Here is a 13,290-nt window from a genome sequence, read left to right on the forward strand (position 1 = left end):
AAAGGGCTGAGTGGATACATTGAATCAGACAGTGACTGTTAGACACAGTCCCGATCCCACATGGGGCTCGCAGCTTAATCCCCCTTTTACAGATGAAGTAACTGAGGCAAAGAGGAAGTGAAGTGACTTGCCCAAGGTCACGCAGCAGACAAGTGGTGGAGCCAGATTAGAACCCAGGTCCTTCTGACTCCTAGGCCCGTGCTCTCAATCTCGGTCTCACGGCCGACCTCTTGCCCATATCCTGCCTTTCAAATCCAACAATTACTCTGCCCCGCTTCAAAGCCTTATTGAAGGCACATCTCCTCCAAGCTGCCTTCCTTGACTAAGCCCTCTTTTCCTCTTCTCCCACTCCCGAGTCGCCCTGACGTGCTCCCAGCGTGGCTCAGTGGAAAGAGCCCGGGCATGGGAGTCAGAGGTCATGGGTTCGAATCCCGGCTCTGCCACTTGTCAGCTGTGTGACTGTGGGCAAGTGACTTCACTTCTCTGTGTCTCAGTTACCTCATCTGTAAAATGGGGTTTGACTGTGAGCCTCACGTGGGGCAATCTGATTACCCTGTATCTACCCCAGTGCTTAGAACAGTGCTCTGCACATAGTAAGCGCTTAACAAATACCAACATTATTCATCGCCCCCGCTCCAGCCCCACAGTACTTATGTCCATATCTGTCATTTATTTGCTTATATTACTGTCTCCCCTCCTCTGAACTGTAAGCTTGTTGTGGGCAGGGTATGTGTCTGTTTATTGTTACGCTGTACTCTCCCAAGCGCTTACTACAGTGCTCTGCACACAGTAAGCACTCAATAAATACGATTAATCCATCCCTCCCTCCCCAAACCGGGCAGGGGGAGAAGGTCGGGGGTGGGAACCAGAGCCGGAGGAGATACAAGAAACTGCCAGTGGCTAGAAGGAGAAAAGGAATTCATTAACCCCAAAGCACCAGACTTTATCCTATCACAAGCATAAAGGCAGCAAGGCAGTCATAAACTATTAAAGACACACTGATGTTTTGCCTGGGCGGGAACAATTGGAGATTGCTGAAATAGAGGGGGGGAAAAACAGAGAAAACCTGTGAAAATCAGTTGATCTTTTATGACCAAATTCCTCTCAAGACCCAATATTATCCTTTAGGGCTCTCGATAAACACAATATATTAATAGCGTTCTCAATCTAGTATATTTGCAGGATCTGCTAATCAGTGGTATAGATGTAAGCTTGTTATAGGCAGGGAGCACGTCTGTAATAATGTACTCTCCCAAGAACTTAGAACAGTGCTCCGCACGTAGTAAATGCTTAATAAATACCATTAAAAAAAAAAAAATTCCCGAGTGCTTCCTGGGTGCAGAACACTGTAGTTCCTGGGAAAGTACAACACCAAAAAGTAAGGAAAGACAATCCCTGTCCACAAAGAGTTTACTGTTGAACTTACCCAAATTCCTCATCAGAATTCCTTCTGTAATTGGCAAGAAAAGTTCAGGCAAAATGGCACTAGAAACCTCAGTTTGTACTAAGCAGTAATTGCCTTGATCTACCAATCGGTCAATCATGTTACTGTAATAATAATAATGTTGGTATTTGTTAAGCACTTACTATGTGCAGAGCACTGTTCTAAGCGCTGGGGTAGATACAGGGTAATGAGGTTGTCCCACATGAGGCTCACAGTCTTAATCCCCATTTTACAGATGAGGTAAGTGAGGCACAGAGAAGTTGTGACTTGCCCACCGTCACACAGCTGACAAGTGGCAGAGTCAGGATTCGAACCGACGACCTCTGACTCCCTAGCCCGGGCTCTTTCCACTGAACCACGCTGCTTCCAGACCACAGTGCTAAACTCTTGGGAGGGTACAACAGGTTCCCCGCTCACGAGATCCCAGCGCTTAGAACAGTGCTCGGCACCTAGTAAGCGCTTAACAAATACCAACATTATTATTATCCTTACAGTCTGGGGGGGGGGGGGGGATAGACCCTGATATAAATAACTAGACTGCGGAAGTGTACCTAAGTGCTGTGGGGCTGAGGGAGGGGTGAATAACGGGTGCAAATCCGAGCTCAAGGGTGACCCGGAAAGGAGTGGGAGAGGAATATCAGTAAGGCTGAACTCATTTTGGAGCAAAATCCCCAATCATCTAAGGCATCTGCACCACCTCTTGTGAGGGGGTGAGGGATTTTATCTAGAGAATCTGTTTGAGTCAACACTTTCTTCATTCATCATTCAATCGTATCTATTGAGAATTTACTAGGCGCAAACCTCGTGAGAGAGTATGTTATAACAATTAACAGACACGTTCCCTGCCCACAACCAGCTCGGTCTAGAGGCTGCAGTGTTGGCATAACTTCTGTGGAAGAGTAGTGAAAGAATCGGGATGGTATTTGCCTCTCTTCTGAAAAAATTTGTTCTCTTAGAACTTGGGTCGTTTAGTGTTTTCCAGTTACTGTGCCATTTGTTACTATTTTCTTAGTCTTCGATTATTATTTTTGGCTCGGTATTACCATACCTTAGCCCTCTGAGATATTTCAAGTTCAAAAACATGGATATTGTCCAAACAGCTTCTTAGAATTTGGAGACCTTTGCCTCGTCTCACACGGAAGTGGCAGGAGCACTTCCGTGCGAGAAAAGCAGCGTGGCCCAGTGGATAGAGCCCGGCCTGGGAGTCAGAAGGACATCGGTTCTAATCTCTGCTCTGCCACTCGTCTGCTATGTGACCTTAGGCAAGTCACTTCACTTCTCCTGGGCCTCAGTACCCTCACCTGTAAAATGGGGATTAAGACTGTGAGCCCCACGTGGGACAGGGACTGTGTCCAACCTGTTAGTCTTGCATCTACCTCAGTGCTTGACGCACAGGAAGTGCTTAACAAATACCATCGTCGTCATGGAAGTACAACAATTTACCCGGTGCATTAATGACTCAGACAAGACCGGGTTATTGCCATAAGCATCTACCGACTCTGTTGCATTGTATTCTCCCAAGCGCTTAGTCCAGTGCTCTGCACACAGTAAGCTCTGCGGACAGTAAGCTTGCAATAAATAGCGAGACGATGATAAACCCCAGACAGAGAACAGCGTCGGTGACATCCGCCAGCCTCTCTCCACCCCCTCCACCAGCTTGGGGGTCTTCGTTGCTTAGATGGCAGCTATACGTTGACATTTATTTATTTATTGGATTTTTACTTGTTTCCATCATGCCTAGATCGAAACCTAATAGAGTCTGCAAAACCCAGATCCAGCATCGATTTTTAAGCGGAAAACAAAATCCATTTAAAAAAAAGACCTTTTTCAAAAGGTATTTCTTACCTACTCCAGCTTTCTTTATCTTTGAGGCCGTCAATCAGCTCTCTGCCGCCTACCTATTCTTGCTCCTCTTCCACTTGCAACTCAGCCCACACCCTTCACGCCTCCTTCTCCTCTCTCACCACCAGGCAATGTATTGTTCACACCCTCCCTCCTGTCTGGAACTTCCTCCCCCTCCATAGCTGACAGACCACCTCCTCTCCCCCATTTTCAAGGGTCTACTAAAATATCATCTCCACCACGAAACCTTTTCTGACTAATCTCTCATCTCCCCTACGGCGTCCCCTACGCGCTCGAGTCCGTACCTCTGGGGCACTTTTTTTCAATGGTATTTGTTTAGTGCTTACTACGTACTTACTCTGTACTAAGCGCTGGGATGGAAACAGGCTAATCTGGTTGGACACAGTCCCTGTCCCACATGGGGTTTACGGTCTTAACGCCCATTTTTCAGATGAGACACGGAGGCCCAGAGAAGTTGCCTACGGTCACACAGCAGACAAGTAGCAGGGCAGGAATTAGAACCCAGGTCCTTCTGACTCCCCGGCCCACGTTCTACCCACTAGACCTCAGTGTTTCTCAGGAGACTAGATGAAGAAATAAGACATCCTCCCAAGGATCATATCTACTTCTGCTATTGTACTCTCCCAAGTGCTTATTACAATTCTCTGCATATTGCAGGTGCTTGATAAATACCAATGAGCGATTGATTATCAAACACATTCTATTGTCTTTGGCCCAATCTTCCAAACGGTTAACCTATGTGGCTGAAGTGGTCCGAAACAATATTTCTATAGGGAGAGAGATAATGCTGGAAAATAACCACTGCAATCTTAGTAAAGTGAATTGCTCCCTGATGAAAGTTCATTCATTCATTCAATCATATTTATTGAGTGCTTACTGTGTGCAAAGCACTGTACTAAGTGCTTGGAAAGTACAATACAGCAATAAAGAGAGACAATCCCTGCCCACGATGGGCTTACAGTCTAGAGGGACAAAACTGTAGAGGTAGAAAATGGCCAGGAAAGCCACGGCGATCTGCAAGCTCACGGCTTTGGAATAGAAAAAAAAAATTAAAGCAATAATTGTGATATTTGTTAAATGCTTACTATGTGCCAGGCCCTGTACTAAGCGCTGGGGTAGACACAAGATCCTCAGGTCCGACATGAGGCTTTCAGTCTATGTAGGAAGGAGAACAGGTATCAAATCCCCATTTTGCTGATGATGGAACTGAGGCACCGAGAAGTGAAGTGACTCACCGAAGGTCACACAGCAGGCAAGTGACAGAGCCGGGATCAGAACCCAGGTACTTCTAATCCCGGGCCTGTGTTCTATCCCACTAGTCCACACTGCTTCTCAGGAGACTTGATGAAGAGATAGATGACATTCTCCAGGCTAAATTGCTTTTTACAGAAAACTGGAAAGGCCAAATTGTTCTACATTCTACTTAAGTTTCTACATCTAGAAAAGAAACAGATGCAAAATGAACTGTATCACACAGAAACAGTCCTCCGGGCATCTGCTTGTCCAGTGAGTGAACATAGATTCAGACTTGATTTTCAAAATGGATGATTTTAATCACTTGATGCTACTTAATAACACCTTAGTTACTGACCTGGGAGTGTTGATGAGGTGCAAAGAACGTTCAGATTAAAATCAGTTTAACAGTGAGCTCCTCGCGGACAAGGATTGACTATACCAACTCGGTCATATTCTACTCTCCCAAGCAAATAGTACAGTGCTCTGCACATGATAAGTGCTTAGAAAATACCACTACAGGTCCCGCAAAGAGAACTGATTGAGATAGCTACTAATATATTGTGTTTATTCTGAGATCTAGAAGACAGTGTTGGGCCCTTGAAATTTTTGACTCAGAATTTGCCAAAAGTCAAATTTCTTTTTTATAGTCAGCTGAGAAGGATAAAAACTGAAAAAGTCCCTTATTTCACTTCCTGTAAAATTACATAGTTTTAAAACCATTTAAGTCAGAAAGTAAAATAAAACTAAGAATTTAAAAGTGGAAACTTGATTTGGCTTTTTCTGAATCCAAAGGCAGCTTTATTGTAATGTCCTCTCAGCCTGGAGAAATACTGTACACTCTTTAATGAGTCCAATACTGGTTGTTATTGAGTGTTTATTATATGCAAAGCACCGCACTAAGTATTTCAATAGAGTTGGTAGCCACGATCCCCACCCTTAAGTAGTTTACAATCTAATGGGGTGAAAGTACAGTTGATAACAGTGTGATGGCCTTCAGGAGATCTAAATGTTGAGCAGTTTGTACCTTCCTGAGAATAGTGGTTTCTGATCATTACTTTCAAATAATCTTATTCAGCGGAAGTAGACGTAGTAATAAACGATCGATTGAAATACAAACCGGCAACAGAATTTACTAAAAGTGCTGTAATGATCTGCTGGGTTTGAATGATCAGGAAAAAAAATAATCTGATGGATGAAAACTTCTTTGGTCAAAAATCCACATCCAACACATTTATGGAAGTCAAAGATAGAAGCCCGTTGGTGTAAGGAGAAGACAGTAGTCCATTCATCGCCTCTGGCTTGTTGCCCTAGGCTAGTTCTATTTAAAGGTCTTCGCAACAGATTTCACAGCCTGCTTCGGTAACACATCCAGGGTTTAACAATTCTCACCGTCAGAAAAATCTTGCTAGATGTGCGCTTTGAAATAGAACTCGGCATGTCGCGTTCTTAAAGATGAAGACAGGGCCTCAAATAGTTCAATAGTAGTGAAAAACGACTAACTGTCAAACTGTCAAAACCTGAAAAGTGCAAGGGAAAGTAGTGAGAGCAGAAAGGGCTGAGACGACGATAGGGAGGAAGTGAGCCGGGGAGATGAAAAATTAATTGGAGAATGACTCTTAGAGAACGAGGGATTTCAGAAGAGTGCTAAGATCCCAAACTCGCGGGAGTTCTGAGGCGTGGAAGTTAGAGAATCAAGACAGTGTGAGCTAGGGTGAAATCTGAGAAGAGAGTGGATAGGTAAGGGGGAAAGAATAGATGGGGGTACCTTAAAAACCAGGGGTCAGGAGTTTCTTTGGTGTGATGACGAACCACTGGAGATTTTGAAGGAATTGAGAGGCATACACAGAACATTTCAGAAAGGGGAGAATGTTGATGATGGTATTTTTGAAGCGCTTACTATGTGTCAAGCACTGTTCTATGCATCGGGGTGGATACAAGCTAATCAGGTTGGACACAGCATTTGTCCCACGTAGGGTTCACAGTCTTAAACCCCATTTTACAGATGAGGTAACTGAGGCAAAAAGAAGTCTGACTTAACCCAAGGTTACCCAGCAGACAAGCGGCGGAGCTGGGATTCGAATTCAGGTCCTTCCGACTCCCAGGCCCGTGCTTTATCCACTAGGCCGTGCTGAAAGATAATCTGAGCAGCCGAAGGAAACGATAGGCTGGAGGTGGGGAGATCAGGGAGGAGGTCGATACAGTGATCCAAGGCAGGGCTTGAAGCGAGGGGGAATTAGGGTGGTGGCCATTTGAGTGGAGAGGAAAGTGGGGGGAACTGGAAAGTCTCGTGGAGGAAAAATCCGGACAGGATTTAGCCACAGACCGGATGCGGGAGTTTCAAGAGAGCAAGGAGTCAAGGATAATGGCAAGATTGTGGGGTCTGAAAACAGGGAGGGTGGTGGTGTCAACAGTGATGGAAAAGGTAGGTGGTGAGTTTTGTGACGATACTTGGAAAAGGCACTTTTTTTTCCCCTGAGGCCATGGCTCTATCTGCTTAATAAGAATAATGAAGCCTGAAGCAACTGCATTAACCCTTTCAGACCATTTACTCATTCAATCATATTTGAGTGCTTACTATGTGCAAAGCGCTTGGGAGAGTGCAATATAACAACAGACACATTCAGTGAGGAATCATTTAAAAACAAGTTCCTTGGAAGAGGTGGTGTAATGAATAGAACTTCATAGCTTTTAGGAGAATTAATTCACCTATACAACCATTGGCTTCTTGCTGACACTATAATAATAGTAATAATGTTGGTATTTGTTAAGCGCTTACTGTGCAGAGCACTGTTCTAAGCGCTGGGGTAGATACAGGGTGATCAGGTTGTCCCACGTGGGGCTCACGGTTTTAAGCCCCATTTTACAGATGAGGTAACTGAGGCACAGAAAGGTTAAGTGACTTGCCCAAAGCCACACAGCTGACAAGTGGCGGAGCCGGGATTCGATGAGGACTAAGCCCCATTTTTTTTTAATAGTAAATACCGGATTCCCAGAAGGGTGCAATAAACTCTTTTCTTGACATTTTTTTAAAACGATATTTTTAGCACTTACTCCGCGCTAGCCTCTGAGGTAGCTACAAGCTAAATCAGGTTAGATACAGTCCATGACCCACATGGGGCTCACCGTCTTCATCCCCATTTTACACATGGGGTTAACTGAAGCACAGAGAAGTTAAGTGATTTACCCAAGGTCATAGAGCAGACAAGTGGTGGAGCTGGGATTAAAGCCCAGGTCCTTAGACACCTCTTTCTACTAGACCACACCGTTTCCTGTGTATTTGTCACGGAACACACATTAAACAGGCTGATTTCGTGAGGTGGACTGACATCTGAGCACTGAAGTTCCCTAATGTTATTCTTCTTTAAGGTAGAGGCCAGCTAAAGTTCTCTCCATTTCCTCTTCGGCCAAAGAATGCAAGGTCCTGGGTACATTGGGAGAGTTGCTTTCTTGAACGAAATGACTCTCACAAGACCATTAATAGGAATAATGCCAAGGGGAGCTTTAAGTTAGAAACTTTAAAACCCTGGATTTAAAATCCAGCCTCAGCACTTACAAATATATTTATAGCAAATTGAACATTCAATTATTTATTCATCTAGTTCATTCTGACATATTTTCCTTGTTCTTCCTCCTGCTCCTTTTATTTGGATATCATTTTCCCTTTCCACCTCCCCCATTAGATTGTAAACCCCCCCCAGGACAGGCACTATTGTTTTTTTCTTCTGGAATACTCTCCCTAACATTTTAGTACAGTGCTTGGAGCACAGTTTGTGCTCATAATCATAACGATGGACTGACTGAATTGCCGAAGTACAGGGTGGTAATTAAGAGGAGTGTAGGTAGCTAAAATAATGAAAGGGTAAGCTATAAATTTTGAGATAGGTTCTAAAATGATAATGATTCGTTAGAAAGTCGAGAGAAAAAAGTAGAGCATCTGATTCACCTCATTCCAGGGACGGATGAGAAAACTAGGGACAAACATTTATTTCGGAGATACACATTTACTTCTGTGTACTCCAATAACTGCCTCAGTTCTGAAACTCCGATGGCTTCATTCTCTCCATGCCCAGGTCTAAGCTGGTTCATAGAGATTGTACGTTTCTTGAAGGCAGGGATCATGTTTACTAAGTCTATTGTATAATAACAATAGTGGCATTTGTTCAGTGCTATGTGCTAGGCACTGAACTAAGCCCTCGGATATATACATGATAATTGTATTGAACACAGTCCCTGTCCCACAGAGGGCTCCCAGTTCAATCTCTATTTTGCCTGGTGAGGGGAGTGAGGACTAGAGAAGTGAAGAGACTCGCCCCAGGTAACACAAGTGGCAGAGCTGGGATTAGAACCCAGGTCCTCCGACACCCCATGAGCCCCATGTGGAACATGGATTGTGTCCACCCTGATTAGCTTGTATGCACCCCAGTGCTTGGTACAACGCCTGGCACGTAGTAAGCCATACAATAGAAGAAAAACAAAAAGAGAACTTCCAGGGCCCTTTCTGACCGATCATATTTGTTGAGCACTTACTGTGCACAAATCACTGTACTAAGCGCTTGGGGGAGTATAATATAACAACAAACAGACACATTCCCTGCCCAGGATTAGCTGTCTAAAGGGAATGGCCTTTCTTTTAAGATAATCCAAAAGTATACAAGAAAATTAAACTTGGAAGTAAGGAATACAAGGAAAGGATACACGACAGCATCAGAATTAACCGTACACCATTTTGGAGGCAGAAATATTACTTTGGATGATTTAATTTTAGAACTATCACCAGGAGACCTGAGAAAACCAAGATAGAGCAGGAAGAGGCAGGACAAAGAAAGGGTTCAAGTCAGTGGTTAAAGAGAACCCACGAGGTAAATCACAAAAGGAAGTGTTTGAGACCACAACAATGAAAAAGAATATAAATCTCAAACCCACCAAGTTTTAAAGAAAGAAAAAGAACAGAAAAACATACTACATGGCTTTGGGGAGTAACAAAATGTTGACGAGAAACACCAATAAGAAAAACGTGAAAAATAAGGGTGTGGTAGGCACTTTGGACAAATTAGAAAACACAACAAACGCCAAAATGTAAAAATCTAGAAATGAAGGAGTTACTAGAAACCACCAGGAATACTGAGGTAGAGCTGAATTTTCTCCCACACCTTTAAGGAGACTCCATTAGGTTTGGTCAAAGCTGATTTCACGCAGTTGGAAATTTCTGGGTGGAACAAAGTAAAGCAGCCAATGGGCACTAGCGGTCTGACTCCATGACCTCGATTCCAAACCGTGTTGTAGGGTAAGCTCATCTGGTGGCAAAGGGAAAAACATATCATCACGCAAACCACCAGGATTTTCCTGCTCACCATACCCATGTGCCAGACAACTTTACACACCCTCAAAAGAGGGCAGAATCCAGCAAAATAAGGGACAAGGCTGATTGATTAGGTCAAGGGGAAGATACATTTTGGGAAGAAAGGACAATTAGTGAGCCGAAAACTAAGCATCGGAGACCTTCCATTGAAAGACCATAAAAGTGTCTCCTGGAAAGAATAGTATTCTCATATTCCCCTTGGAGGAAGTAGAGGAACATCTGCTGTGATGTACCCAAGTACCCAAAGTCAGGGAAAAGGTCTGGGAGACATTCTGGAAGTTCAGCCGTCGGTCTATGATTGTTTTTGCCACCCTAGCCCTCCCCACAGTAGAAATACCTTCTTCTTCCTAGTGAAGAAGTTCTTCCTCACTCTTCTTTGATGTCTCTCATTCTCCTGCCTATTTCTGTCCTAGGAATTTCCATTCCAGGATTGGTACGAAAACAAGCGACCCTTTCACTTTCTCTAATAAATCATTCATTCATTCAATAGTATTTATTGAGCACTTACTGTGTGCAGAGCTCTGTACTAAGCGCTTGGGAAGTACAATTCAGCAACAAATAGAAACAATCCCTGCCCACAGCCGGCTCAGAGTGCTTACTGTGTGCTGAGCACTGGCCTAAGCACTTGGGAGAGTACAATATAACAACGTAACAGATGCATTCCTTACCTTTCTCTTAGACCTTTCCTAAGGGCTGACTGGGGCTTCCAGGCCTAATTTCCAATGCAAAAGTCCCCACGGTCTGTTTTCCTAGGGGTAAATGTCATCCGCTAAGTTCATTCACACAAATGACTTCACGTTGGACACTTCAAAATAGTCATTCCCTGTAACCGGAATGGCTTAGCTAAGGGATTTTCAAGCTTTCGATTCCATACAGTGTGGTGAACCCTGCAGAAGTTTCTTTTTTTGGGTGTTTTCCAAATACTTTTCCATTTTAGTCTTCAGTTTGTAATGCATCCGATCCTTTAGCTTGATTTCTAAACTCTAGAATTCTATTTAACGTTGGTATTCTTTTTCTCATTTGATAGGTTGAAATGACTCTTTTTAGTTCACCATCTGCGTGTCCAATTTTCAGACGGATACCTTAATAAAAGCGGCACAGGTTTCAATCGTTTGAACCATTATTTGGGATCTTGAGTTCTGTTCAACCTCAAAATTATATCCTAGGTATAATTGGTGATATTTTGTACTCAGCATAAGTTGTGTGTAACACAACTTAAAAAAAGAGATTCATTCTCAAAAGTGCTGCTTCATGAGACTTGACTTATTAGGGACTTTTCCATAGGTACCTCTTCTCATTCCCAAACATTTTTCAGTTACCTATGATTTTGGCATATTCTTTATGTTCAAGCTTTAAATCCAAACACAGACTTAGTTTTTAACTTCAGCCACTTAAACGCATTATAAGAAACATTTGGACGGTTGAACGTGAATAGGGTCACAAAATCTTTGAGGTGACAGAGAAGCCAAAGTGTTAAATGGCTACCGAAACATCTAACATCTCGGGGTGGGGGGAAATGTTTTATTTAAAAAGCAGTATAAAAACAAAAAATTGCCGTCTTTTCAAGCAGCGGGCATTACAAAATGATGGGCGATTAAATTATTCTCAATATATTCTCAGGAAATGACCAATTTCATAGCTTTGCCATTCGTATTTCTCACACGTACGTATCCTTCCGCAACGTTCTAGAAACCAAACCAAACAAAAACAGACAGAACTGTACTGTCTGTTAATACGTTCACAAATTATATTACAAAGGCAAGACGAACAGTCCAAAGGGATAGAGCAAAATTGGTAAATAACTCATCTATGCACTGGTTTCACATTTGCATAGCTTCACCGCACCATTTTGAGGACAGAGATTATGCTTCCTGAAATATCCAAAAACTAATAAGCAACTTAATTTGTGTGAGCCTCAATCTTCTTAAAATGAGGAATTTCGCCAAACTTATTACAGAAACCCATAAAGCCTAATTTATCTTGCTCTGATCCCACGTAACTAGCTCTGCAGTTACTTAAGACAAGAACTATGATTTTCCATCACAGGCTCTTAGAGTTGTGAGAAATACTTACAAGAAAAATACTTGAAGTCACTGACAAATGTACTCATTCACTGAGACTCTGATGATTTTATTCACAAAATATAAGCAAACTTCGCATTCTCTCTCAAATGGAATAGTTACTTCCAATAAGCCCAAAGATAGGCCTTGTAAAATTGATATTAGAAAAGAGGTTCCACTGAAAAGTCTTAAAAATTTTGGCTCAAGTTTACAAATACAAACCGGCACTTTATACAAAGGTTGCCTTTTGGATACACAGTTCACCAATCGTGTAAAAAAATGTTCAATTTAAATGGGACCAAAGGCATGTTTCTCTTGACACTGCAGAAGAGCATTTATTTTCGCCTTGGTGGAGAACTCTCCCTTCGCCGCTCCTGATGTTTCCTCGATTCTCTGGATTGCTCCGAGTGTCTGTTGGGCTTTCCAGATCGTCTTTCTGAGCCGTTCCGGTATCGGTCTTCCTCACCTTGGGGGCTTGAATCGTTTCTGGTCCTCTCTCTCGACTTGGATCTCTCTTTTCTTCTACTGAGATTCTCCCGGTCTTTGCTCCGGTGTCGGGGTCTCTCGTTTTCGGAAAAGGAATTTCTTCGCTCTCCCCTCTTCTTTTTCGACTCTCCGTACTTATCTGCGAAATCTGCGTGCTTGTCACGATCCCTGTCCTTCCCGGTGGAGTGACTGTTGCGGTCAGAAGAAACGTCTCTGTCTGGGACATGCTTTGATCCATCTCTCCGATGTGGATCCCTGACGTTTCGTTCCGAATTTTTCTCTGGGTTTCTTTCTTCTTCAGCTCTTGTCTCTTGACCCCTTCTTTCCATTTTCTTCTCTAGGTGTTTCTGCTCATCTGTTTGCTTTTTCCGGGTGACTTTGTCTGCTTCTTTACTTTTCTTCTTTCTCTCTACTTTCCTTTTTCCTTTAGCTGCATCTATAAATGAGGTACAGATCAGTTCTCAACTGCGAGGGATTTGGAAAAAGAAAAACCTCCCTTTAATGGACGACTGCTATTATTCTCCATTTTAACACGTAACACTGCTTGGCCTTCGGAATCTCCAAATAATCCTCGTGGCATCTAACACTGTCTTCAGTCAGTTAACCTTCTTATAAATATGCTATATGGGCAAATTCCAGTTTTCCTTAGCGACCGGATGCTTGCACTTGGAAACATCACGCCGAATAGAGCATCGCTTAAAAGTTACAGCAAAACCAGAACCCGTGTGCACTTGTGCGTGCAAGCTGGGTGATGGGATCTGTTTAGTTAAAAATGGCCACGTGGAAATTGGCAGTAGTATTTACTGGAGTGATCAGACAGTAGTAACGGCAATCTGTTAAGT

At 43.2% G+C, this 13,290-nt stretch overlaps 1 protein-coding gene across 3 annotated transcripts in view; it reads right to left on the reverse strand.

The window, feature by feature from the left end:
• Nucleotides 1–11,409: 11,409 nt before the first annotated feature.
• The window catches only part of CWC22 (CWC22 spliceosome associated protein homolog), a 55,804-nt gene continuing 53,923 nt past the window's right edge, over nt 11,410–13,290 (reverse strand). For 2 of the 3 annotated variants that reach the window (XM_029071804.2, XM_029071805.2), the window contains exon 20: nt 11,410–12,884. In XM_029071804.2, the coding sequence (XP_028927637.1) occupies nt 12,298–12,884 (587 nt within the window). In that variant the 3' untranslated portion in view covers nt 11,410–12,297. The remainder of the gene's footprint in view (nt 12,885–13,290) is intronic. The other variant, XM_029071803.2, reaches the window with a different exon arrangement.

The sequence above is a fragment of the Ornithorhynchus anatinus genome, chromosome 9 (assembly GCF_004115215.2).
Source record: "Ornithorhynchus anatinus isolate Pmale09 chromosome 9, mOrnAna1.pri.v4, whole genome shotgun sequence".
NCBI lineage: Eukaryota > Metazoa > Chordata > Mammalia > Monotremata > Ornithorhynchidae > Ornithorhynchus > Ornithorhynchus anatinus.